General features: G+C 48.8%; 2 protein-coding genes, 1 long non-coding RNA gene and 1 other non-coding gene across 15 annotated transcripts in view; 2 read left to right on the forward strand and 2 right to left on the reverse strand.

Annotated features, from left to right (window-relative positions):
• ZNF23 (zinc finger protein 23) overlaps window positions 1–3,522 on the forward strand; it is a 33,808-nt gene extending 30,286 nt beyond the window's left edge. For 4 of the 12 annotated variants that reach the window (XM_042917840.1, XM_042917839.1, XM_042917837.1 and 1 more), the window contains one exon: window positions 1,117–3,522. In XM_042917840.1, coding sequence (XP_042773774.1) covers window positions 1,117–2,909 — 1,793 coding nt within the window. In that variant the 3' untranslated portion in view covers window positions 2,910–3,522. The remainder of the gene's footprint in view (window positions 1–1,116) is intronic. The other 8 variants (XM_042917844.1, XM_042917845.1, XM_042917842.1 and 5 more) reach the window with 4 other exon arrangements.
• On the reverse strand, window positions 1,146–7,197 carry LOC122207696. Its single transcript, XR_006196973.1, has 3 exons — window positions 6,316–7,197; window positions 4,598–4,800; window positions 1,146–1,403 (listed from the first exon to the last, which is right to left on the reverse strand). It is a non-coding gene; the product is annotated as an uncharacterized LOC122207696 (long non-coding RNA).
• TLE7 (TLE family member 7) lies at window positions 5,333–18,738 on the forward strand. Its single transcript, XM_042917855.1, has 10 exons — window positions 5,333–5,668; window positions 14,705–15,111; window positions 15,213–15,235; window positions 15,387–15,445; window positions 15,971–16,183; window positions 16,292–16,533; window positions 16,740–16,881; window positions 17,278–17,431; window positions 17,987–18,060; window positions 18,373–18,738. Exons 2-10 carry the CDS (start codon window positions 14,801–14,803, stop codon window positions 18,475–18,477), a joined length of 1,323 nt encoding a protein of 440 aa, XP_042773789.1. The 5' UTR covers window positions 5,333–5,668; window positions 14,705–14,800; the 3' UTR covers window positions 18,478–18,738.
• Window positions 18,739–23,312: 4,574 nt separating this feature from the next.
• Window positions 23,313–23,385, reverse strand: TRNAM-CAU. Its single transcript has one exon. It is a non-coding gene; the product is annotated as a tRNA-Met (tRNA).
• Window positions 23,386–25,815: the final 2,430 nt, after the last annotated feature.

The raw sequence follows: 25,815 nt of genomic DNA on the forward strand, positions 1-25,815 counted from the left end.
GGAACTGTAGGAATTCTAAAAAGAACGTTAGGGACTGACCACTTTCAGGATTGAGGGAGGAAGTAGAAGGAAAGACCAGGAGAATGCAGCAGTGTTCTGGATGGGTGGGGAGAGATGGATCAAAGGGATAAAGCGGGCCAAAAGATTGTCTTTTTTTTTTTTAATGTTTATTTTAAAGAGAGAGAGCGCACATGTGCGTGCAAAGTGGGGAGGGGCAGAGAGAGAGGGAGAGAGAATCCCAAGCAGGCTCTGTGCTGAGTGTGAGATCATGACTTGAGCCAAAATCAAGAGCTGGACGCTTAACTGACTGAACCACCCAGATGCCCCTAAAGATTGCCTTTGTAAGCAGAGAAAGCAGAAGGTGAAGGAGGAATTTTAGAGAGCCTTGAGTTTAAGTTCCAAGAAAAGAAATAAGATTATTTCTCTTTCACTTCCTGGTGCTGCAAACACTTGCCACCCTTAGCGTTGCTACAAGTTGTTGGATCCTGTGCCTTTTCCTTTGTAAGCAGTTTCCATTCTTATTAACCATGGACAGCTGAGAAAAAAACTGCAGCGTGTAGTAAAGTGTGGTGTGATAAAAAGAATGCTCATCTGGTGGCGAAGACCTAGGATTTTGTTCTACTGCTGTCACTTTTAACTTTTATGTTACTGGAACATCATCTTAAATCATTCATGCTCAAAACTGTACAGAGAGTGTATAAAGCATACTGGAGAAACAAGTCGCTGAAACTTCCTGTGCCAGATTGCTCGGTTTCTTGTGTATTCTTCCAGTAGTTTTCTAGGCATACATATGCAAATCTATATGTATTTATTAGCCCATTTTATTTTCCTTTATAGAAATGGAATCTAATTTATATCCATTTCTCAACTTGTTTTTCCATTTAACAGTGTATCTTGGACATCTTTTCAGGTCAGCATATATGGATTTACTGATTGATTGATTGCCAACTATATATTATTCCATCTTATGAATGAACCTTAGATTCTTTGACCTAGTGTGGCAAGTTTCAAGAAATCTTGATTAACTATGATTCTTTATTACTTTTACCACCATTCTTTTCTTTTTTCTAACATGGTTCTTACATGATATTTTGTTTTTCTGTTTTTTTTTTATAGTAGATATTGAGAGCCAGACTGACAATAACTTGACAAAGGAAATATATAAAGAAAAACACAATACATCATTTGAACTTCAGAGGGACTTTTCCCAGGAAACAGACTTTTCAGAAGCCTGTATTCTAGAGAAACAGCAGGAAGTCCATTTAGTAGGAAGCATGAAGAAAGAAAACAGCAGCATCATTGATGCAACGGTGAAAGACAACACCAGCCCCGTGGAGGAATGTTTCTTTAGTCAGAGTCCAGACTTCTTTCATTGTCACACCGTCACCACTGGACAGCAGCCCCTTGAACATATGGGATTGGAGAAAGGCTTCAGCTTTGATACAAAACTTATTCAGCATGAACTAATTAATTCTGGGGAAAGAACTTTTAAATGTGAAGAATTAGTGGAAACCTTCAGGTGTAACTCTCAGCATCAAAACAGCTACACTGGGGGAAAGCCCTATCAGTGTAAGGAGTGTGGCAAAGCCTTTAGCGTTAATGCAAAATTAATTTGGCATCAAAGGCTTCATAGTGGGGAGAAGCCCTTCAAATGTGTGGAGTGTGGGAAAAGCTTCAGTTACAGTTCCCATTATATCACACATCAGACCATCCACAGCGGGGAGAAGCCCTATCAGTGTAAGGTGTGTGGGAAAGCCTTCAGCGTTAATGGGAGTCTGAACAGGCATCAGAGAATCCATACAGGGGAGAAGCCCTATCAGTGCAAGGAGTGTGGAAACGGCTTCAGCTGCAGTTCCGCATATATCACACATCAGAGAGTCCACACTGGGGAGAAGCCTTATGAGTGCACCGACTGTGGGAAAGCTTTCAATGTTAATGCCAAATTAATTCAACATCAGAGAATCCACACTGGGGAGAAACCTTATGAATGTAATGCGTGTGGGAAAGGCTTCAGGTGCAGTTCCCAGCTTAGGCAGCATCAGAGCATCCACACTGGGGAGAAGCCTTATCAGTGTAAGGAGTGTGGAAAAGCCTTCAGTAATAATGCAAAACTCATTCAGCATCAAAGAATCCACACAGGTGAGAAACCCTATGAGTGTACTGAATGTGGAAAAGCCTTTAGTGTCAAAGGGAAGTTAATCCAGCACCAGAGAATCCACACGGGTGAGAAACCCTATGGTTGTAACGAGTGTGGGAAAGCCTTCAGGTGTAACTCTCAGCTGCGGCAGCATCTGAGAATCCACACCGGGGAGAAGCCTTATGAGTGTAATGAGTGTGGAAAGGCCTTCAACGTTAATGCAAAACTAATGCAACATCAGAGGATTCACACTGGGGAGAAACCCTTTGAATGTAATGAGTGTGGGAAATGCTTTACTTCTAAAAGAAACCTACTTGATCATCATCGAATCCATACTGGAGAAAAGCCTTATCAATGTAAGGAATGTGGGAAAGCCTTCACTATCAATGCCAAACTAACTAGGCATCAGAGAATACACACTGGGGAGAAACCTTTCAAATGTATGGAATGTGAAAAAGCATTTAGCTGTAGTTCTGACTATATTGTACATCAGAGGATCCATACTGGAGAGAAACCCTTTCAATGTAAGGAGTGTGGAAAAGCCTTCCATGTTAATGCCCATTTAATTCGGCATCAGAGAAGCCACACTGGGGAGAAACCCTTTAGATGTGTGGAGTGTGGAAAAGGGTTCAGCTATAGTTCTGATTGTATAATACATCAGACTGTCCATACTTGGAAGAAACCCTTCGTGTGTAATGTGTGTGGGAAAGCCTTCAGGTTTAGTTTCCAACTTAGTCAGCATCAAAGTGTCCATGGTGAAGGCAAATCTTAATGAGGAGGATGTGGCAGAAAACTCTCAAGGTTAATGAAATGGATCAAGTATCATCAGATTCACCCTGGTAGAAAACCCTGAGAGGGAAATGAATGTGGCATCTTCACATGGAAACAAACCTTTTCCATCTTTTAAAATCAAGAATGAGGACTGGTTAAAAAGTAACATCCAAAAATGAATAGCTTGTTCTATACCAACAACCAATTAGAAAGTATAATGAAAGAAAGGATCCCATTCCCAACAGCATCAAGAAAAGTGGATTTTCTTGGGATAAACTTAATTATTATACACAGGTCTATGGAGAAATAAATCTCCAGTAAGGGCCACAAAAGGAAAAATTAATGGGGGAGAGAGAGAAACCTTGTTCTTAGCCAGGAAAACTCAAGATATTCACTCTACCTAAATTTACTTCCCTTTGACAACAAGCATGTATCACTTTTGTAAAGAGGATGAACAATAAAAATTTCCTTAGAAAAGATGATTACATTTTGTATTTTCATGGAATGGAGAAAACCTTTCCTGAGCACCGTATGAAAGCTAGAAACCAACCATAAGCAAACATACCAAAACACTGAGTTTTCAAAATTAAATACATATGTTCTCAATAATTCCAAATACAGTTAAAAGATAAAGCACAAAAAGTGGAAATACCCTTGTAAATTTTGTGATATAAAAGTTTAATATATAAAAAGGTCTTACAATTAAGAGATAAGTAATATAATAAAACCCAGAAAATGATACTAGCAGGCAGTTTTTAAAAAGATGTAAAAATGACTAATGAAGAGATGCTCAGGCTCAGTCCTCTAAGGCGTGAAAAACCACGCACACAGTCATACACAGGGAGCCCACAAACCTCTCTTCCACAGACCCTCCCATAGATACACTTCTAGTCACAGACACAATGTACCCTACGTATACAGAGACCGTACACTCCCAGAGGCACTGACACCTGCTGCTGCATGCTGTGTAGCTCGAGCTACCGGTGTTGGCCAGGGGTACTATCTTGAGTATTTCAAAGGCACCATTCCTGTTAGAAAGCTAATGATGTGGTATAGGACCTCAGCAGAGTGTCCTAGGGATGCCATTGTTGTAGAAATCCCTATCCACTGCTCTGCCCCCAGGCTCCTGGGAACTAACTTGGCGTGGAGACAGAGCCTGGAACCCCTCAGAACATAGGAGGGAACAAGGCCTTCCCCCTGACTATCTGAACCTGCACTTCTGGGTAGTTCCAGACTTCAAAGTGCCCCAGGCCATTTATTTAGAAACAGGCCCAAAGGTGGATGGCCTGGTCACCCAGCAGATCAGCTGCTAATGTCCCTTACACAGGCCAGAAAGCCACAGCACTCCCCAGCCATCCTGGTTCATGAGCAGCCACTAGTTGTGTCTGTGCAGTCCTGGCTTGCAGCAGCATCTGGCAGTTTCTCTGCTGAGGCAAGACCGAGGCAGGGATTCTAGGAGAGTCAGCCACTGAGGACAATCTGTCCGGGATCTGATACCAATGTTCTATGTGACCATGGTTTCTGGGTCTCAGGCCCTTGTCAGTGCAGGGTGAGGGCTGGCACCAGAACTCAAGGCTGTTCCCACCCAGATGGTCTCTGAGGGTTTTCTCTTTCTCTGTAGGTCTGTTACTATCCAGGGCAGGTGCTCTATTCAGATACTAAGGACAAGAGGAAGCAGAAAATAGATACCTGCAAAGCCTCATGAAGTCGAATGGCTCCATCACATCAACCAGTGGTCCTGATATCCTGTAGCCTCAGTGCTCATAGGTGACTCCAGCCCAGAGCTGCCTGGGCCCAGTGGAAGCCTTATCAGGACAAAGAGGAGCCATGGCACTGGAGACCTCTGTCCCCTCACAAAAGCTCTTCTCTTTTTCTGAACTGGAGCTGTGAGCCTGGAAGGGCCAGGATTAAATAAAGCCTTTGTCCCTCAGTCCCCATCAGCATGTTCTGTCCCTGTAGCACACCCTTCTACCCTGGCCTGTCACATTGGAAGGGCCCTCAGAGAACATCTGCTCCTGCCCTGTCCAGGTCAGGATGGTAAATTGAGGCTTAGAGGGAAATATGTCTGCCCAGCACCCAGCAGGTGAGGGGATGGCCTGGGGAGAGAGGCCAAGGCAGGACAGGCCTCCAATGTCATCTTGGGAACAGGAGGCCCAGCACAGCTACCCCTGGGCTATCATCCCTCTCCTCCTGGCAGAGAATTCTGAGAAGATGCCTCTGGACTCTTCTGTCCTCTCTACCTCTGACGTCTGCATTCTCCCCAGACCACAACCCCACTCTATGTGCTATCCTGTCTCTTGATAGGGAACTGAGGACACCCTTCCCCTTGCCACAGGCCAAGGTCGACCAAGTGCTGGGGACCAGGAGACGAGCGAATCTTGGCCTTCTCCGCGAGTCCCCAGTCTACGGGTTGGGAGAGCTCCCTGCAAGTCCCTTCCCCCAGCTCTGAGGCCAGTACGCAGCACAGACCACGTGGTCCCCAGCAAATCCAACTGGTCTCAAGGCTCCCGGGACTCTAGCCCCCCGTCTGAACCTGCTCTGCTGGGCCCTGGCTCCAACTGCGCTCGGGCAGCCAGCGGCCAGAGCCTCCCTCTTGCTCCAGCTCTGCCTGCAACAGCTTGCCAGTCCCCGGGTGGCTCCGGTGATCCTGCATTGTGCCTCCAGCCCCTGCCAGCCGCTGAAATCGCACAGGCACTCAGCACAGGCCCGGCCTCCAGGAAGCCCTCGCGCTGCGCGGCCGATTTCCTCCAGCCCGCCACGGTAAGGGGCGGTTCGGCCACCCGTACCGCGTGTCTGCCACCCGTCCTTGGCCGGCGAGCCCCGGGCCCACGCGCTCCCAGGGTGGGGACCTGAGGCTCTTGGTCCCATCCGTCCTGGGCCACAGCGCGCGGCGTGGGTAGCCAGGTGGCAGCCTTCCCACCAGGGCACTGTTTTGGCCCCTAAACAAGAAAGGGCAGGGGCGTCGGGCCTGCGTGCTGAGGGCTCTGGGACCCGCAGTTGAGAAGCCATTAGCAGCCACTGGCCACCAGCCTCGGCCCCCTGCTGCCCCCGGTGGCCATTTCGCTCACTGCAGGGCGCAAGAAGCCCGGGCCGCTCTCCACGAGGGACTGGAAGCACAGAGCCCCCCACTGTGAGGCTGCCCGGATGCAGGACCTTTCCTCCCTACCCTGATCCCAGGGGTGTTCCTGGGACAGCCCGGTCCGAGCTCTTGGTGGAAAACTCAACTGGGGATCCACCGGTGGTGGGGGTGGGGTGGACACTACCTGAGACAACCGGCAGGCCAGAGTTGGAACGCACAGAAGGCTTAGGCCAGGGTACTGCAAACTCTTAAAGAAGCATACTCCTCCACCGCCCCGCCCTCCCCCGCCCCGAGAAATCTTACTCAGAGGCGCATACTGCAAACTCACCTAAGTTGAGCCCCTGTGGGAGATTGTGAAGGGGCCAGTTGCCAGTGGGCCCGAGAGTAAAGGTCAGGGGGTTTGTGCCTAAAGATGTCTTGGAAACAGGGGTATCCAAGACAGAAATCGGAATGCGTTCCACAGAATCCAAGCGTTCCACAGCAGGGCCTCGAGTGTGAGTTGGGTAGGAAGAACAATAGATAAGGGAGGTGGGATCCACAGCCCTGGGAAGGGCACATAGTAAAGAACAGTGGGTTGGGGTCTCCCCATGACAGTGGAGTTAGAGGAAGTGCAGGGACCAGGTAAACAGTGGGCAGGGGCCCAGCCCTGCAGTGCGTGTTCTTAATACCCAGAGGGCTTTCCCTGCCTTCACACTGAGCTCAGCCCAATACCACTGCCCCCTTGATGGCCCTCCCCCCTCTCCTTTGGGTCCCCTGTGCTGTGTCCTCCACCAGCTCTCTGAGCCCTCTACCTGGAGCTTGTGTTTTCCAGCCTTATCCTGTGGACCACAAAGTCACTGGGGGTGGGAGTGGGGACAGCTTATTGGGCTGGGAAGGATCTTGCTAGTTGAATAATTTCAGTTGAGTGGATGATGTTAGTAAATCAGTAAGGGAAGAAATGTTTTGTGTCTGTGTTTATATGGTTTATATACGTTTTCATCAGCAACGGGTGTCCACGTGGATTCCCGAGGAGGGTCTAGTGCTGCAAGAGAAACTCCTAGGGTCAGGGAGCCTCTGATGAGAGCAACCATCGAGCGCGCACACTGGCCTGTGAGTGCAAGTCTTAGAATTTGGTTGCTTTCCAGTTGCCCGCCAAAGGGCGCTGCACCCCCCAAATAGAGATCTGAAGGTCGATATTTGAGCCCAGGCTTTGAGGATCCAAACAGTGACCTCAGTGCTTGCCCACTGAGTGCTGCTCCTCACCGTACCCCCCCCCCCAAACTCCCCCACCCTGTTCACATTCCCCACCCCCCACCCCGCCCCATGCTGCCATTTGACTATAGCTGACAAGGGTGTCTGGGGGCGGGGGCACCTGCAGCTGGCTGACTCTTCTACTAGGGGAGCAAAAGTTAAGAAAACCACCAGCTAAACTGCCTGGTATCTGCTGGATGAAGGAAGAGGAAAAATGCTGTGGTAACTTGCGAGGCCTGTAGCTCATGACACAATGTCTGATTTTATTTTATTGTTGTAAAATACACATAATATAAAATTTACCATTTTAACTGTTTCAAAGTGTGTACTTCAGTAGCATTAGGTACATTCACAGTGTTGTGTACCCATCACCACTGTCTAAATCTCAGATCTTTTTCATCACTCCAAAAGGAACCCCGTATTAAGAAATCGCTCCCGGCTCCCCAGGCCCTGGCAGCCACTAATCTGCTCTCTGTCTCTCTGGATTTGCCAATTCTGGACATTTCATGTAAATGAGATCATACGACATGCAGGCTTTGTGTCTGGCTTCTTTCACTTAGTGTAAGGTTTTCAAGGTTCATCCGCGTTGTACCATGGTCAGCACTTCATTTCTTTTTATTGGTGACTAACAGTCCTTGTATGGATGGACCACATTTTGTTTATCCAGCCGTCCGTTGATGGATGCTTGGGTTATTTGTACCTTTTGGCTATTGTGAATAATGCTGCTGTGAATGTTGGTGTACAAAAATCTGTTTGAGCCTCTGTTTTCAGTTCTCTCAGGTATGTACCTAGGAGTGGAATTGCTAGGTTATATGGTCATTCTGTGTTTAACTTTCTTGAGGAACTGCCAAACTGCTTTCCGCGGCAGCAGCATCATTTTACATTCCCACCAACAATGCCCTGGCATTCCAGTCTCTCCATATCCTCACCAACATTTATCATTTTCTTAGTTGTTGTTGTTGTTGTTGTGTTAGCCATCCTAGTGGATGGGAAGTGGTATCTCATTGTGCTTTTGGTTTATATTTCCCTAACGACTGCTAATGTTGAGCATTTTTAACTGGTCTCCAGACTCCAATCTTGCCGCCTTCCCCCAAACTATCCACTGAAGGCCTGGTCCTTTCAAAACACAAGTCCGTTCCTGTCTCCCCCAGCTCAGAATCCTTTGCTGCTCCCCACCTAGTCTCCCTAGATTAGAACACACATCCCTGCCCTCCCTGCCCTCACAACACACTCCCTGTGCTCCAGCCCCTAGAAAATTCTCCTGTTTGTTAAAATGCCTTCTCCAGAGGCGCTGGGTGGCTCAGTCAGTTGAGGATCCGACTTCAGCTCAGGTCATCATCTCATGGTTCATGGGTTCAAGCCCCACATTGGGCTCTGTGCTGACAGCCTGGAGCCTGCTTTGGATTCTGTGTCTCCCTCTCTACCCCTCCCCTATTCGCACTCTCTCTCTGTTTCTCAAAAATGAATAAACAGTTAAAAAAATAAAATACACTTCTCCAAACCTTTGTACCTGCTATGCTCTCTACCTAGAACATTCTCCTATGCTCTCCTCCCCATCCCCCCACCGCTTTCCCCACTGATGCCTCCCATCCTTCATGTCGCACACCTCACGGATCACTCGTGATCTTTCACGTCTGGTGTGTCCCCCTTATCTGTATTCCCCTGTCACACCCTCCCTAAGTTCATCAGGTCACACTCTCCACTCTGATTTATAATTGACAGTTCAACTGTTAGTTTCACTCCAAAGACCTAAATTCACAAGGGTCAAGGCCAGGTTTGTAGGCTCAGCCCTGTGTCCTCCCAGACCAGTGCAACCAGGGAGCAGTAAAACTGTGCTCACTGGCCACTTGGAGGGAAGGGTGGTGAGTGAGTGGGTGGGTGCACAGATGCATTTGATTGCAGTCCTGGACCCATTTTGTTTCCTTTCCTGGAAGCTCCAACACTCTGGTTCACACAATTTTGGTCCTACCTGTTGGCCACCAACCCTAGTATAGCCTGGGCTCAGGATGGGCACCTCCATCCATGGGCTCGGCAGAGGGACAATAGGGTGAAACTGTCTTTGCCCATCTTTTTGTGGTCATTTTCCCTTTCCATCTCAAATTCCTCCTGTGCCCATGACCTCAACTATTCCCAAGACCACAGGGGTCTTCCTTTATCATTTTTGTCCCTCCTTCCCCAGCCTCTGGAATATCTCCCAACTTCTTCCCTCTACCCTCTCTCACAATCTCTGTGCTCCTGTTACCCTTCTCTGCAAAACCCTCTACTTGAGTGGTTTTCAACCTTAGCTTGCATTGGAATCACAGTGGGAGGTCTGAAAAATGCTGTTGCCCAGGCTGCTTCCCTACTAACGGGAATGGGGAGGGCACAGATACCTGAGCATTGGTAAGTACCTGGGTTACCTTAACTTGCCTCTGAGCTTGGGAACCACTGTTCTTGACACTGTACCCCACAGAGGCTGCCCCATTTCTTCTTTTGTTCAAATGTCTCAGTTAAGTACTCTGTACCCCCACTTCTGTTCTCAATGTCTGACGATTCACATATTAGCATTCTAGTGCTAATATGGCCCAAGAATGCACAGAAACCACCACCTCCAGGCTGCTGAAGCCAAATGGCCCCCTGTTCCCGGCATTTTCCATCTCCCTGCAGCCTGGAAGAGGGCCGTGTGGGGTTGTGTGAACCTGGCCTCAAACCCTCACTCCAGCCCTTCCTTGCTGTGTGATCTTGAGCAAGGTACTTAAACTCTTTGAACCTCATTTTCCTTAGATGTGACTTCCCTCCTGGGGCAGCCGAGAGGGGGCAGTGATGACACAGAGAAGCATGCCCAGTGCCCAGCAATGCAGCCTATTAGGATCCAGACCCTATGCCTCTGCTGGCAACTCTCTCCTCTGTGGGCTGCCTCACTGCACAGGGGACTTCCCACTGGCCTCTCTCCCCTCTCTTTTTCTTTCCTCTTCCGTAGGCCCCTAAGAATTGCTCACCCTCAGTGAGCATTTACTTGAAACCTGGCCTCTTCAAAGCCCTCTTAAACCTCCAGGTCTGACCTCAGCTTTAAGAAGGATGTAATCTTGTCATCTCCATTTTACAGATGTGAAAGCTGAGGCACAGGCTGGCAACCGAGAAGTGGCAGGCCTGGGCTTCAAATCAGGAGTTTGATGGAAGGGTTGGGCTCCTCACCATTTTGCTTGCTGCTTCCCCCTTCAAGAGATGCCCAGGCTTCTGTCCTGGACCCTCTGTGTTCCCTTTCTAGATATTGCCAAGTTTTGTAGATTTACATGTAGAGGGTAAAATAGAGAAGCTTCTAGAATAAAACAATGGAGAGTATTATCATGGTATTGAAGGCAGAAAATATTTCCTAAATAAGACAAAAAAAAAGAGCTAACCTTAAAAGAATAGATAAACTGGACTGAATTAAAATTAAGAACTTCCATTCATCTACAGTCACCATTAAGAGCTAAAAGGCCAGCCACAGGTTGGCAAGAGACACAGGCAGTGCACATGGTCTGCCAAAGGATTCATACGCAGAGTATAGAAAGAGCTCCTATGATTCATTACAGCTCTCTCTCAAGCATATTTTTAAAAATCAAATAGGCCTGGCTTTGGACCCTTGCTCTCCCACCTGTTCAGTGAGACCCTGGATAAGTCTCTGTGATGTTCTGACCCCCCGAATTAGTTCTCATATTTCCAAACTAGCAATAAAATCCATGCCTCACTGCTGTGTGTTTCCTGTGAGAATCAAAAAAGGGATAACTCGTCAAAAAAGGGATAACTCGCCAAAAATGGTCATGCGTCAGCTCGGGAATTACATCAACCACCCTCTGTCCTGCCCTCTCAAATCAGAGCTCCCTAAGGACTTGGGCCATGTCTTAGCTTGATCACTGGTCCTTGGCACCATGCTCAGAGTACATGGGAGTATAAATTTGACGCATGAGTGGACAAGGAACAACATTCTTGGATGAAGGAACAACATAGGGAAGTATGAGGATGGAAAGGTGCAGTCAAGTTCTTTTGGGGTCAGGTTAGGGTGCAGTCAGGGAAAAAGCGAGAACAGGCTGAGCCTGGATGGGGACAGATCTCAAATACTGGGCCAAGGATAATGCCAGGCATTATCTGGGAGACCACAGGCAGTAATAAAATTTTGGGGGATGAGGGGTGTGTTAGTGAGGGGGAAAGAGAAGGGGAGAGACAGTGGGTTTTGGAGATTAGGGGTCAAAAGATTTCTTTGTGGACAGCAGCCATTTCAGGACTGCTGCTTCAAAAGAAGGAAGCCAGCAAATGAGAAAGGAACCAGAGTGGAAGAGAGTGTGTTCAATTGGAAGGGTGAGCAAGAGGCGGGGGGGGGGGGGGGGGGGGGTGGGTGGGAAGAGCAGGAGGGGATCCAGCTTCACCGCCATTCTCTCCTGCAGGAGGGGACCACCAGACTGAGGGGCTCGCAGTGGTTCTCAACTGTGGCACCCAGGAACCTGTTAGAAAGGCAGTCTCAGTCCCCACCCCACACCTACAGAATCTGAGTCTCTGTGGCGAGGGGGGGGGGGGTGGGGGCTGCACTCCGGGTGTCATATTTAAGAACCACTGGATGAGGGGTGCCTGAAAAGAAAGGCTTCCCTGGTCTTCCTTTCTAGTGGCCCCCTTCTCCTCCCATCAAAGCCCATATTGGCCTCAGCCCCAAACCAGCCTTCAATCCCAAAGAGATTCACCAGAAGACATGAATCTAAACCAGCTCTTGGGGACAGCTCTACCCAGTTCTCGGCCTGTGTGCAAATGCTGGCTCTAGTGGGCGGCCCGCACCCGATCCAGAGACTTCCCCCACAAAAGTTTCTGGCTCCATCTTGCCTCCTGCCTTGACCTTACTTGGCAGACCTCCATCTTATCCCTCTTCCAAGGACACAGGGTCTAATTGGAAATGGCAGGTTGTGGCCACGCCCACCCGGGAATTGAGGAACCATTCAGGTACCATTCATGGCCAGGACACCTGACCCAGGTTCTGACCCAGGGCTTGATTATCAATTAAGCTAAGGTTTAAAAATAGCAGCAGTTCGCGGAGGGGGCTGTGCCTGGGTGTGAGAGGAAGAGTTTCAGCACCAGAGAGGTCTCCGTTCTGCTGCTGCCTTCCCTTCTCTGGGGTTTGGCTTTCTGCCTTCCAGGGTGAGTTTCCAGCCATGGGGATTGGTGAGTGCTTGCCTTGTGGGCAGGATGGAGCCCTAGCACTAGCGTTTTGTGTGGAACCTGGGGTAGGAGTTGCTTGGTAAGGGGTGGGGTCTCTACATTTGCAGCTCTGGGGATAGAGCAGAGTGGGGTTCAGTGATAGTGACTCTTCCTTCTGCTCTTTCTAGAAAGCCTTGTCTTACTCTTAGGGTGAAATCTTCTTCATCTGTGAAATACTGGCTAAATGACCTCACTGCCTTTAAGCTTTACCCAAGGGCAGCTCGCTGCCAGTCCCCGCTTGCTCATCCTCGTCACGCTGGCTGGGAATGTGGGTACTCTGGGCCTCCACCCTCAGCAGGGTGAGCCAGCCCTCGTGGCCCATTTAATGCAGGCTGAAGGCGTCAGGATGAATTGGTTAAATTATTTAAACAAGTAACTGAGCATCACAAGGACCCCAAATTATCATTTGGGGGAAGGTGAGAAAGATGGATTTGGTCAAGGAAAAGATTCAAGGTCTAACTATTTTACATTTAGATTCCAGGAGCCACACAGATGCAAAAACTATCCCAGGTTCTACTGTGGCCAAATCTTCCATTCTTCTTTCCTTTGGGTCAATTTGCATTCCCAAAGACGACTGCTTTTCCTGATTTCTTCTGTGCATACAAACATATGCAAAGATAGGTTCTAATTTCCATCCTTCTTTTCACCAAAGCTGCTATTATGCACATTTGTCTGAACCTTAGATCCACCCCTCCCCTCCTTAACACACCTTGGATTTTTCTCCAGTCCTTGAAGATGCATCCTTATTACATTTAACAGTTGTGTAGTATTCCACAGAATGCATATACTGTGACATTTCACCAGTCCCTTCCTGTGGCCATTGGATTTTTCCAGTCATCTGCTGTCACAAACAGTGCTGTGGTGCTTCTGCTTGTACAGGTGTCCTTTTTGTGTATATTTAAGTGCACCTTCAGGCTAAATCCCTAAAAGTGGCAGTGTTAGGTAGGAGAGTAACCACATTTGTTTTTAAATTTTTTTAAATTTATTTTTGAGAGAGAGCGCGCGCGCGGATGGGGGTGGGGCAGAGAGAGAGGGAGACACAGAATCTGAAGCAGGCTCCATGCTGTTAGCACAGAGGTAATGCGGGCCTTAACCCCATGAACCACGAGATCATGACCTGAGCCTAAGTCGGACCCTTAACCCACTGAGCCACTCAGGTTCCCCAGGTAACCACTTTTGTAAAGACAGTGGATATTTGTCTTCCTTCTCCTCGTGGAGAGGCAGGAAAGGAGACTGTTTAGAGCCAGACAGGGCGGAATTTGAACCTTTTCCCTGTGCTTTCTGGTTAAATAACCAAAGTTGAGCTTCGGTTTTTAAAATCTGTGAAATGTGGCTCACACGGTTGTGAGGAGTGTGTTTGGTTCAAGGCTAAACACATAGTAAGAGCTCAAAGTGTTCAGAGGAGTGGAGTCTGGCGATACAACTACATCTTCCCAAAGGCAGGCAACCCGGCCTCTCTGGGGTGACCATGGGGCATTTGCGGAGGGTGGGTTCTGAGAACCAAGGACTGAGCTTGGTCGTCCAGGCATGGTCTCCATAGACAGGGGAAGACCCCCTCCCCAGACCACCTCTCATTTTGTGGCTGAGCTTTTGCTCTGCTGTGTTCTGGAATGCTGGGTCTCCCCAGGCCCGTCCAAGGGCTTGCTGTTGGGTGGCCTGGGGGAAGGCAGATGGTCTGTTTTAAATCCTCAAAGGTCTGGTCCCCAGCACAGTCCGCAGATAAATGCACTCACTGCCATTTAATGAAGGTCTGCCAGTAGCCTTGCATAATTCTGAGTATTCTACACGGGATTCCATTTAGTTCTCAGAATGACCATATAGGGTGGGATAGATGAATGTCCCCACCAGCAAACTCTCTGTGGTTGTGTGACCTTGCTCCATCCAAATGGAACATCATGTCTGCATACTGCCTTCGGGGATCCCCTGAAGGCAGGGAAAGCGCCTGTGGCATGAGTGGAGTTTCCCATTACCCCATGTTTACACTGGGAGTGAGTCCTCATCTGAAAGGCATATTGCCAGGTTAAAGGGTGACTCGGATTTAAAAAGACTGGAAATGCCATCTGTCTAGATGGGTCTAGGAAAAACCCAACACCTGCTACTAACATCTCAAAGTGTCTGTGAGAAACGTTCACCCTTGACACCATCACTGCCATCATTTAGGGTAAAACATTAGTCAGCCACCCGTCTTTTGAATCCTCTCACCATGAGAGGTGTTCTCAGAGCCTCCTAAACAGGCCCTGAATGTTGCACATCTGTGTCTCTGCATCTGTTCTCTCTTGCTACAGGGGATCAGGATGAACTGGTAACCCCGGGAGCTGTTTGATGGACTCATTTCTCAAGCCCAAAACCGGGTGGCTCAGACACTTGATTGATCTAAGAACATGAATAGAGAGAAGGAGGGGGCCTCGTTTAGTACACTCAGAATTTATGATGAACCAGAGGAGTGGAGGAACGTGCTAGAAAGCTCTGGCATTTCCTCCCAGCATGAGCACCAAGCAGGATCCCAAGCAGAGGGGGAGTGTGGGATGCCTCAGCAGCCCCCGGCTCCCCAGACGCCGCATGGCCCGGTTGATCAGGAGACGAGCTCTGGGACCCCACAACAGTGGGTCCTCCAGCCTCTGGACAGATCTGAGCTCCAGGCCAGCTGGCTTTCTGAGGCGGAGCCAGAAGCAGCAGCAGAACTGGATCGCAAGTAGGTCTCCCCTTGAACAAGACTGGTGGTGGGAGAGGGGATCCCAGCACAGAGCCCTGCATTTCACACGCTGTCCCCTCTCTGCTCTCTATGTGTCGTAGCTTCCTGCCAGGACCCGAGTGTGGTAAGTCCCAGGTGGGACGCGTGGGCAGGGAAGGTGGGGGACAAGACTCAGGCCTGGTGTCAGGACAGCGGCCCTCTCGTTGAATCCTGCGGTTCTGCTGCTATCCGTTGACCCTCTCTGTGAGCGGGTGGGTGTTGATATTTCCCTGCAGGCCAGCCTTGCCCCTCACCACCTCCCAGTGAAGAAGTCTGGTCATTCCTCAGGGCAATTGTAAGTGTGTTATTTTTCCAAACTTGGGATCTTTGCCTTCCCCTGCCCTGCCCCAAATAAGAAGCTAGTAAGAAGAAGGTGAGGGCACGCAGTGTGTCCTCATTCTCTCTCCCTTAGGCGGTGGTGGTGGTGGTGGTGGTGGGGTGGTCCTGCAGCTCCCTACTTCTTCTGAGCTAGGCTACCCTGCCCTCGTCACCAAGATGTAGGGCCCTCAGCTCACAGTGTCACCTCTTCGAAAGCTGTGTCCGCGGGGGGCGCTGTGCCAGGTCCTGCTCTTCCTGCTGATGCACAGAATTGTCTCAAAATGTGGCTCTGTGTGTCAAGGAGGGAAGCCTGGGCACCATGTGGCTAGTGCAGGAGGATGTCTATGGTCTGGGGTCCCCAGATAAGAACATGGTTTTGCCCCGGGTCAGAGAGAGCTGTTGGGTGAACAGTTAGGAATTCAGTCAGCGGACCGGCAGGCTGTGGATGACAGTAGGCTGGGGCTGTGCCCTTTGATGGCCGCCTACCTTCTCCTGTCCCTAGCCTCCCGTTCCTGATGAAGTGGTGGTCAGGCACAGAGCCCCACGGGAGTCCTGGAAGGTTGGCAATGTCCGCCATGGAAAGAAGGTCTACGCCATTGCCATCAGTGGCTCGACTCACCACGTGTACACGTGTGGGCATGGCTACATTAAGGTGTGGGACGAGAGTGCTCTGCATGCCTGCAACAAGGCCCCACAGGCCCAGCTGGACTTCCAGGTGAGGGGTGTTTGGGATAGGCTTGGGGAGCCCGGGTATGATCTCTGGCGTGAGACTCTGACCCCGTGCCTTAAGGTGGTGATGTGAGGGTGGGAACTGTCCCTGCAGGACCATCAGAGCCGTGTCCTCGCCTGCAAGCTGCTGCCTGATGAGCAGAGCCTGATCACTGGGGGTCTGTCCCGGAACCTGACTCTTTGGGATCTGGCACCCACGCCCCGCATCAGGGCACAGCTGGCCTCCACAGGCCCCATGTGCTATTCCCTGGCTCTCTCCTCCAATGCCCAGATCTGCTTGGCTTGTTTCAAAGGATTTGTCGAGATTTGGGACTTGCAGAACCAAATCTTGATCAGGTATGACCTAGGGGAGGGCTTGACAGTAAGGTGTTTGGGAAAGCCTGTGTCCCTTTCTGGACAGCGCTTCCCCGCTCTGTGTGGTAGGATCAGGGGAGTCTGTGAGGAGAATATATGGTGGGGGGGCACTCCTGGGGGCTTCCTGGGCCCAGAACTTCCCAGTGTTTAACCAGTGCGTGAATCTCTATGAGTTGTTTTCCCTCCAGGAAGCACGAAGTCCCTGAATATGGATCCCGATGCGTGGACATCGCAGGCAATAAGTTCTGGACAGGAGGTGAAGACGCCAGCCTGTATTCCTGGGACCTGAGGAGCTACCAGAGGGTGCAGGAGCACCATTTCCGGCATGAGGTGCCAGGGCTGAGGGCAGTCACGGTGGCTGGGAGCTGGGGGTCCTGCAGGAGGAAGGGCCGGGTTTCAAGAGGAGACACAAATGATGGTGTTGGCAGCTTGGAGCACTGACTCTAGTCCTTTTTCTTTTCTTTTCTTTTTTTTTTTAATTAAAAAATTTTTTCTTAACGTTTATTTTTGAGAGAGAGAGAGAGAGCACGAGCAGAAGCATGGGAGGCACAGAGAGAGAGAGGGAGACACAGAATCTGAAGCAGGCTCCAGGCTCTGAGCTGTCAGCACAGAGCCCAACACGGGGCCTGAATCCATGAACTGGGAGATCATGACCTGAGCTGAAGTTGGACACTTAACCAACTGAGCTACCCAGGCACCCCTGACTCCAGTTTTTTTCCCAAATAGATCCTCAGCATTACCCATGACCCCAGTGAAGAGTGGGTGCTAGTAGGCTTGAGAAACAGTGACATCATAATCCTACACACGCACCGGAGGGAGAAGTTGAAGGTTTTCTTTAACAAATACATCCACCACCACAACCTCAAGTTTTCCTCCTGTGGTGAGTTGAAGCCAGGTGACACCTCTAGGGGCTCTGTCACTCCATGGGGTGTCTGTCTATCTGCAGAATCTGGGCCCAGCCTTGTTGCAGGGTCTGTTCCTCACCCTCCAGCCCCAAGTGCAGCCAAGCCAAGACCCAGGTGTCGACTCTCCTGCCTGCTGCTCTTGCCTCTGCACCCACCTACCCTTCCCCACCGCTTCCTCTCCCGCTGTGGTCTGGCACCCTGCTTGTCTTCTGTCCCCCTCCCTCTCCTTTCTGGCTCTCTCTGTAATGGTGCCTTCCTACACAGAACAGCAGCCTGAAGACACAGGCAGGCAGAAGAGACATGAAATCCCATCTGATTGTCCTTTTGTTTAGTGATACTGACCATGATCCCACGTGTAGCAGGAGGGTAGGACCAGATGAAGGAATGGCTTGGGTCTTATCTCTGATTTTTATAGATGGGGAAACTGAGGCAGAGAAAGAGTTGCCCTTTCCCTAGTCCCCTTGGGAATGAGGCTGGGATTGGAATGCAAGCTTGGTGTCTGGCCTCTCCATCTGCCTTTCCTTTGCCAGGGAGCTATTTTGTGACCACGCTGGATGAATCGATCCATTGCTTAGCCGCACCTTCTCTACAAAGGTTGTTTCAGGTATTGGGAGGAGGGATGGGCACACCCAGGCACTCAGAGCTCATAGCCTCAGATCCATTGTGTCAGGTCCCAAGGACAGTGCTGGAAAGTACCTCTGGGGTGGTATCTGGGCCGTTTAATACATCAAGGGGAATGAGGACCCAAGGTCCAGTGAACTCATGGACTTCACCTTGAACCACGAGACCTGCCCTGTTGTCTCCAGACTGAGGCTCAGGTCTGTCCTTAGCCTTGACACAGCCCTAAGTGAGGCCTTCATCTCTGGCCCGAGCCTGGCCCCTGCCTGTAGTCACTCTTGGCTTTCTTTCCTTGTAGGCAGAGGAGTCTACAGATATCTTGTGTTGTGATGTGTCCTCTGACAACCAGTATCTGGTCACAGGCTCCAAGAACAGTGCCACCGTTTACCAGCTCTTGTATTGAAGGTTGGCGTGCTGTGATCCTGCTGGCGAAGACCCAGGGAAGGTCAGCAGGTAGAGCGGATGACCACTTCCGTGCCCCGGATACCTCCACCTTAACCCTCGATGGACCGTCATCTGTCCATTCCCCCCGCCCCTGGCACACGCTCAGCCTGTGCTCTCAGGTTTTTATGAGATGGCTTAGGGGTTTTTCCTTTGTTATTTTTCTACCACTGATTTCTGGGTTTGGGTGGGGAAACCTGACTTTATAACTAACAAAATAGAAAAGCAAAAACCAAAATGGCCTAAGATGTGGTCAGTTTTTCCAAATAACAAACTTATAGTGATGGATTGCTTATGCCCCCACTCAGCAGCTTCCAGGATGTGGAAGGAATTTTAGACCACACTTAGTTTTGTTTGTAACTTTTTGGAGGGGGGTCAGAGAATTCTTGGAGCCTTCAGAAAGCTCAAGAAGAAACCTATTTACCTGTGTAAACTTTCAGACTGTATTGGGGTGTCATTAGACCACCAACACTCAATTCTTTTTTTTTTTTTAATATTTATTTTTGAGAGAGTGGGAGAGAGAGAGAGTGTGTGAGTGAATGAGGGGCAGAGAGAGAGGGAGACAGAGGATGCAAAGTGGGCTTTGCACTGTCAGCAGAGAGCCCGATGTGGGTCTCGAACTAAAAAACCACGAGATCATGATCTGGGCAAAAGTCGGACGCTCAACTGACTAAGCCACCCAGGCGCCCCCAACACTCAATTCTTGATCCAGGTTAAGAGTCCATGAGCTGGTCTAACCATATCCCAAGGAAGGGCGCTCTCTCTCTCTCTCTCTCTTTCTCTCTCTCTCCTTTTAGCAACTGCTTGATGATACCTGGTTTTATCTGAATCTTTGAAAGGCCTGCTCTTCATTCTGGCTTTCTATAATATTCCATCTGGCCCTCTCCAGGCAGAAAAAGCCCATCTCCTGAAATCAAGCCATATCGGCCTGCTTTCTTGCTCATTCTGATTCTTCACTTGCTGGGTGTTGGCATGGCTGAGACAGCTGGCCTCCCACTGAAATTTGTAGCTTGTGTCACTGGGAGGAGGCATGAAGCCAGGGACCCAGTGTGCCGTTCTTTACTTTGAGATATTGTCAGGCACCTAGTTCTTGCTGATGAATCATGAGTGAGAAATGAATTCCGTTCCTGGACCGAGGCTAAAGGAGTATGGGGGTCCCCTCCAGGTTCTTGATCCCCTTCTACTAGCTCAAGGCAAAGACATGGAGGCCCTTGGGGATTGCAGAGCTGTGCAGTGGAAGCATCCTGTGTACATGAATCAAACATGGAGAAAACTGCCGGCTTTGGACTAATGCTGTGGAAGAGAAGCTGATGTTTGAGCTGTTACACATTTTGGAATCTATTTGTTACTAGTGCCTTGGAAACAGCAGACTTACTTAAGGGGCCAGATAGTAAATATTTTAGGTTTTGCCATATGGTTTTTGCCCCAGTCCCTCAACTCTGCTGTTGTAGCATGAAAGCAGCCATAGACAATAGATAAATGAATGAATGTGGCTGTGTTCCAATGGAATTATATATATATAACAGGCAGTGGGACAAATTTGGTGTGCTGGTCAAAGTCCGCCTACCCCTCCTATAGCCAGAGTGCCTCTAAATAATATACATAATTGAAATCCATTCAAAAATATGATACAGAGGGTAGAGGTCAATCTAGCCTACTGGGCTATAGACAAATAGACACACATTTATAACAAGTGTCCATTTATAGATGAATGGATTAGCAAATGTGATGTACATGTAATGTACACACACACAATGGAATGTTATTCAACCCTTAAAAGGAAGGAGGTCCTGACACCTGCTACAACATGGATGAACTTTGAAGACCTTATGCTAAGTTGACATAAGCCAGTCACACAAAGACAAATACTGTGATTCTATTCATAGGAGGTATTTACAACATTCATGGAGAGCAGAATGGTGGTTACAGGGCCTGAGCGAAAAATGGAAGATTAGGGTTTAATTGGGATAGAGTTTCAACTGTGCAAGATGAAAAAAAAAAACTCTAGAGCTGGATGTGGTGTTGGTGGCAAATTGTGTGAATATACTTAGTGCCACTGATCCGTACACCTTGAAGTGGTTAAGATGTTAACATTTATGGGTATTTTGCATAATTAAAAAACAAAACAAAATTGGGGAATTAAAAAGATCACATTTAGAATAGTAATCTCTGAAGAGGGAGGCAGCGAAATTGGGTCATAGACGGGAGCTTCAACTCTCTGCAACGTTTATTTCTTCAAAAAAAAGTTCATCAAAATAAAATTGCTTCAAGGGAGACAGGAAAGGGGACAGGCAACCCATAGAAGGGGAGAAAATATTAGCAAATCCAATTTCTTTATATCCAAAATATATAAATAAGTCTTGTAATGCAACCATAAAAAGACACATAAGCCAATTTCAAAAAGGGCAAAGGATTTGAATGGACATTTCTCCAGAGATGGTATACAAATGGCCAGTAATCACATGAAAGGATGTTCAACAAGGTCATTAGGAAAATGCTCATCAAGCCCACAATGAAATACCACTTCACACCTGTGAGGACAATTGGACTAAAAAAGAGACAACAGCAAGTGTTGGTAAGGATGTGGAGAAATTGGAGCCCCCATACACTGCTGTTGGGATTGTAAAAAAAGTACAGCTGCTTTGAAAAACAGTTTGGTAGTTCAAAATGCTTAACCTAGAGTTACCATATGACCTAGCAATTCCACTGTTAGGAATATGTCCAAGAGAACTGAAAAAAGAAAAAGCACATAAGTTGAGGGGGTCACAACCGGAGTGATAAAGGAAAAGAATTTAAAAATTTTTTTTGGAAAAAAGGTAAGAGTGCCGGGGCCCCTTGCCGGCTCAGTCTGTAGAGCGTGAAACTCTTGATCTCAGGGGGTCAAGAGTTCAAGCCCCATGTTGAGTGTAGAGGTTACCCCCCCCCGCAAAAAAAGTAAAAGGTAAAAGTCCCAAATAATAGCAGTATTCATTAAGTCAAGTAGTAGCATTGGAACTTCAAGGTTAGTTACTAAAAGAATAGTAAACAAGGGTACAGTTTCCAAATAGAGGGAAAAAACTAGCATAATAGAATATAATAATAACACTAATGTTATTATTCATATTAATAATATAATCTATCAACTCATTAACCTATTAGTTTATTAATGTAAATATAATAAAGCAATCCAAAAGAAGATGCACAACAAAGAACAGGCAGAACAAAAAGGGAGACCTTATTAAAATGGTAGATTTAAATCCAAATAGATCAGTAATTATATTAAATGTAAATAAGGTAAATATTCCTATTAATCTGTAGAGGTTATTTGACTGGACTAAAAATATCTCAAATATATGCATTTATTTTTTTTTTAATGTTTGTTTATTTTTGAGAGATAATCCCAAGTAGGCTCACCGTGGAGCCTGCCACAGGGCTGGATCTCACAAACTGAGAGATCGTGACCTGAGCTGAAATTAAGAGCTGGATGCTTAACTGAGCCACCCAGGCACCCCATGAAATGTAGGTGTTTAAAAGAGACATTAAAACATAAGCATAATAGAAGTAGGAAACTACTAGAAAAAGGTGTTTCTTGTACACACGAAATCAAAACAAGCTGATATTACATTAATGTTAGGCCACATGTAGTCTAAAATGAAAAGCAATACTAGTGATAAAGATGAACACTTCGTAAGTGTTCAATTCAGGTTTGATTCACAAGGAAGATACAAGAATTCTATGCTTTATGCATTTATTAATGTAGCCTCAAAGTATATACAAATGACAAAATCGAAAATAACCGATAGTTCAAACATACAAAAATATAACAAGAATTAAAAAAAGAATATAGAAGATTAACGTGATTAGAAAATTTAGTACAATGCACACAACCAGTACAGAATACTTATCCCAAATATTCAAAATGCATTTACAAAACGACCATACATTGAGCTATTTAATTCTTATAGAATATATTCTATGACCCAGGCTCCTGGCTAGTTCAGTTGGTAGAGCAAGTGACTCTTGATCTCTGGGTGGTGAGTTCAAGCCTCTCAGTGGGTAAAAACTTACTTTAAAAAGAAATATATATATCATATTATATATATCCTACATCCACAATGCAACCAATTAAGATGGAAATGAATAATAAAACTAGAAATCTCCCTATTTTGGAAAATAAATATACTTCTAAATAATGGAGATTAAATCACAAAGTAACTGGAAGCTACTGTAAACCAAATAATCAAAAATTGAAGTCTTCAGCTAGAGCCTTGGGTGGAGCTTGGCGTCGCCTGGGCTATCAGTGCCACGCCCCACCTTTCGGTCCCGGGCCACGTGGAGGACGGGCGCTGACTACCCAGGTTGCCCCGCTCTCGAAAGCCTGGTCTGGAATAGAGCGAGGGTACAGTCTCTGGATACAGCCTCAAAAGAAGGTGCAGGCACAGCTTTGCTCCGAGTAGAGGAAGCTGGGGAGAAAAGGGAGATCGGAAGTGGTCCAGGAGATTGGTTTTCACAGATGTTGTAAAAGACAGTGCGCCGCTCGGCACCGCCTTGTCCATTTCCCCCCAGTCGCGCCAACACGGCGTGTTTTTTTCTCACAGGTTTTTATTCTTGGCTCGAGAGGGTGGCCGAGGTCCTTCCTCTTGCTTGCGGCTTGCTCTCTCGTTTAGCGAAGCTGGGGGATCTGTGTGCAGAGCCAGGATTTAGTTCCGCCTGGGCAGGACGCTGCTTCACGGAGGGCATCCCTCTACCTGTGGTGCTTGTAAGCACCCTTCGTTAGTTTTTATGCAGACGCCGCGTTGGAGCACAGTAAAATGACCGTGCCCTCTCTGAGGCTCGAACTCAGGACCTTCAGATTATGAGACTGACGCGCTGCCCACTGCGCCAAGAGGGCCGCTGGAAGGAGAGGCTTCTTTACCACTGAAGGGAAGTGCCTACGGCCCCTTCCGCCGCCCGAGCTGCTTACGCGCGTCCATCTCTCCCTGCAGAGACCCGGGAGTCCCCGCCGCGGGTCCCAGGCCGCCGGCACAAGCAGATACGCGGGGATATTTGGGGGCACATGGGGAAGGAGGGTCGCTCTTCAGGGAGAGGAGCGGTCTTGTCAGACGGAACGCGCCCCGGGCCCCGGCAGCCCTACGCGGACCCGGCCCCGAGGAGCCGCGCTCCCGACAGGTGCACAGCCTCCGAGGATGACCCCTCCGGCGCGCTCGGGCACTTAGAGGGCAAGCGCCTGGCTCCGGCGGAGGGCAGGTGAGAGGGGCTGCCCGAGCCGATGCCTTCAATCCTGACAACGACGAGCTGGCAAGTGGGCGGGCTGACCTGAGGCTCGCTGTGCTGACGGGTGGGAACTGAGGCTGGATGGGCTGGAACCGGCTGCGGGTGGGCGGCAGGAGGCGCCCCTGAGCCAGGGGTGGGTAAGGCCCTGGTAGCAGGCGGGCGAGGACAGAACGGGATGAGGAGGAGAGTGGGCCTGAGAGCCGTTAGGGGCGTGAGGTCTCCAGGCCCAGGTCCTGGAATAGGGGTGGGAGTGAGGTAGGGGAAACGAGAGAAGATTCCAGAAAACTCTTGAGAGATGAATTCAGTAGGAAAACACAGGGAAGAAATTACAGTTACCTTGGACTTGCCAGTTTATTGGATTCTGTATTTTTGTATCCTCTTAACAATAATTTACTCCCTCATTAAAAGGGGCATCTCGTCTTGAAGGGCAGAAGACAGGCATCATTTCCCCTGACCAGGGTTTCACGTTTCATTGTGATAAAACTGCTGGGTGGATGGATGGGTGGGTGGGCAGAACATACAACCATTTCCAAGAAGGCATTCCTTCCTTATTCTCCCCCGCCCTTCTTCTTTATTCCTGCAGGAAAATTTCTGCTGCGGAAGGACTCATCATGCATCCCATTTACCCAGCGATTATTATGGGGTAAGAACATTGTGCTAACTTGTCAACTTTTTAGTTCTCCAGCTCGTGTGGAATTCTTGCTTTCGCCAGAGTAATAAATAATATGTTTTCATAGCTGGTAGGACTGGCCTCTTCCTCCTCTTTGCGCCTTTAAGGGTTTGGTGCTCGATTGGAAACAGGTTTCAGGCTGTCTCTGGTACCACAGTTCACACTGATTCCTTCTTACTGCCGGGATTTCCTAGGGCACGAAGTGCCTGTAGCACATCCTGTGGTTTGAGGTTGTTCTCAGTTGTTTCCTATGTGTTAGTCCTGCCTCCTCCTTTGGGTGTTCTGCGATCTAGGGACAGGATCTGAGCCAACCCTAAGTACCCCACATTCAGAAGGATGGGTTGGGGGGGGCCCTGTGCCCCACCCCAAGCCACCTTCTGCTACCATCTGCCGCCCAGACTCCAAGCTGGAGGGAGAGTGTGCACTGAGCAAACCGCAGAGCACAGACAGTGAGCGGCTTGGCTTTGGTTTTCTCTCAGCCCCTACCCAACTTTGACTTTGTGGCTTCCCCTCCCTTTCATCCTGGGTGGCACAAATTCTGCCCCAAGAATTGGAGGTGGAGACTTGGCTGCAGGACAGGCAGCCCCCCCACCCCCAGCTGGAGGGGTTCTCAGGCACTGTCAGAGCTGTGAAACCCGAGCTCCCGCTGTGCAGAGGGCAGGACACGGTTTGTTCCAGGAATCTCTCTAAACACATTTTGCAGGGCGTCCCGTTACTCAATCTTGAGTGGTTCCTCACTGCCCATTAGGGGAAATAGCCATCGGGGCCCTGCAGTGATAAGGCTGACCCTCAGCCTCCCAGCCAGACCAGACAGACTGTCCTGCAGAACCATCCAGGGCCTTCCTGCCTTCCTCCCTTTCTGTGTGCTCATCCTAATCTTCCTGGGCTCCTCCTGCACAGCGGCCTGGAACTAGCAGAGATGTTTCTCTCTCTCTCTCTGTCACTTCTTCCCAAACTTTGCTCTTTCCTTCAGGCGATTTCTCTTTCTTTGGGAGCAGTGGTTGGTTTGAAATGTTTCTGTGTCCTCTGCAGCAAGTACAGAAGAACTAGTTTTAGCTTATCCTGAGAGGCCTGAGAGGAGAGGCAGGTGCAGTGCAGTGGGGGGTGGGGGCATATTGGAAGGAGTCAGTGTTGGAGACGCCCCAGGATGGGGGGTGGCCAGGGAGTGAGGAGCTGAGAGGAAAAGCAGGCACCAGGGAATGTGAGGGGAGGCCCTGCCTTCTCTCTTTCCCCAGGACCTTCTCACTAACTTCTTCATTACTGAAATCTTGGCCTCTTCACTCTTAGCTCAGACAGGATGCCTGCCAAGAGCCCATGAGTTGGTATTTGATCTTCCCCTCTGTTTCACTCCAGCTCTCTGCTCATCACAGGTTGTGT

Source organism: Panthera leo, chromosome E2 (assembly GCF_018350215.1).
Source record: "Panthera leo isolate Ple1 chromosome E2, P.leo_Ple1_pat1.1, whole genome shotgun sequence".
In the NCBI taxonomy this organism is placed as follows: Eukaryota; Metazoa; Chordata; class Mammalia; order Carnivora; family Felidae; genus Panthera; species Panthera leo.

Excerpts from the sequence above, each read along its gene's own strand:
- TLE7 (XM_042917855.1), top strand. The coding sequence starts at position 14,801 with ATGAATAGAGAGAAGGAGGGGGCCTCGTTTAGTACACTCAGAATTTAT. Across the intron at positions 15,112-15,212 it reads GCAGCAGAACTGGATCGCAA|CTTCCTGCCAGGACCCGAGT; the intron begins GTAGGTCTCCCC and ends TATGTGTCGTAG. Across the intron at positions 18,061-18,372 it reads CTCTACAAAGGTTGTTTCAG|GCAGAGGAGTCTACAGATAT; the intron begins GTATTGGGAGGA and ends CTTTCCTTGTAG.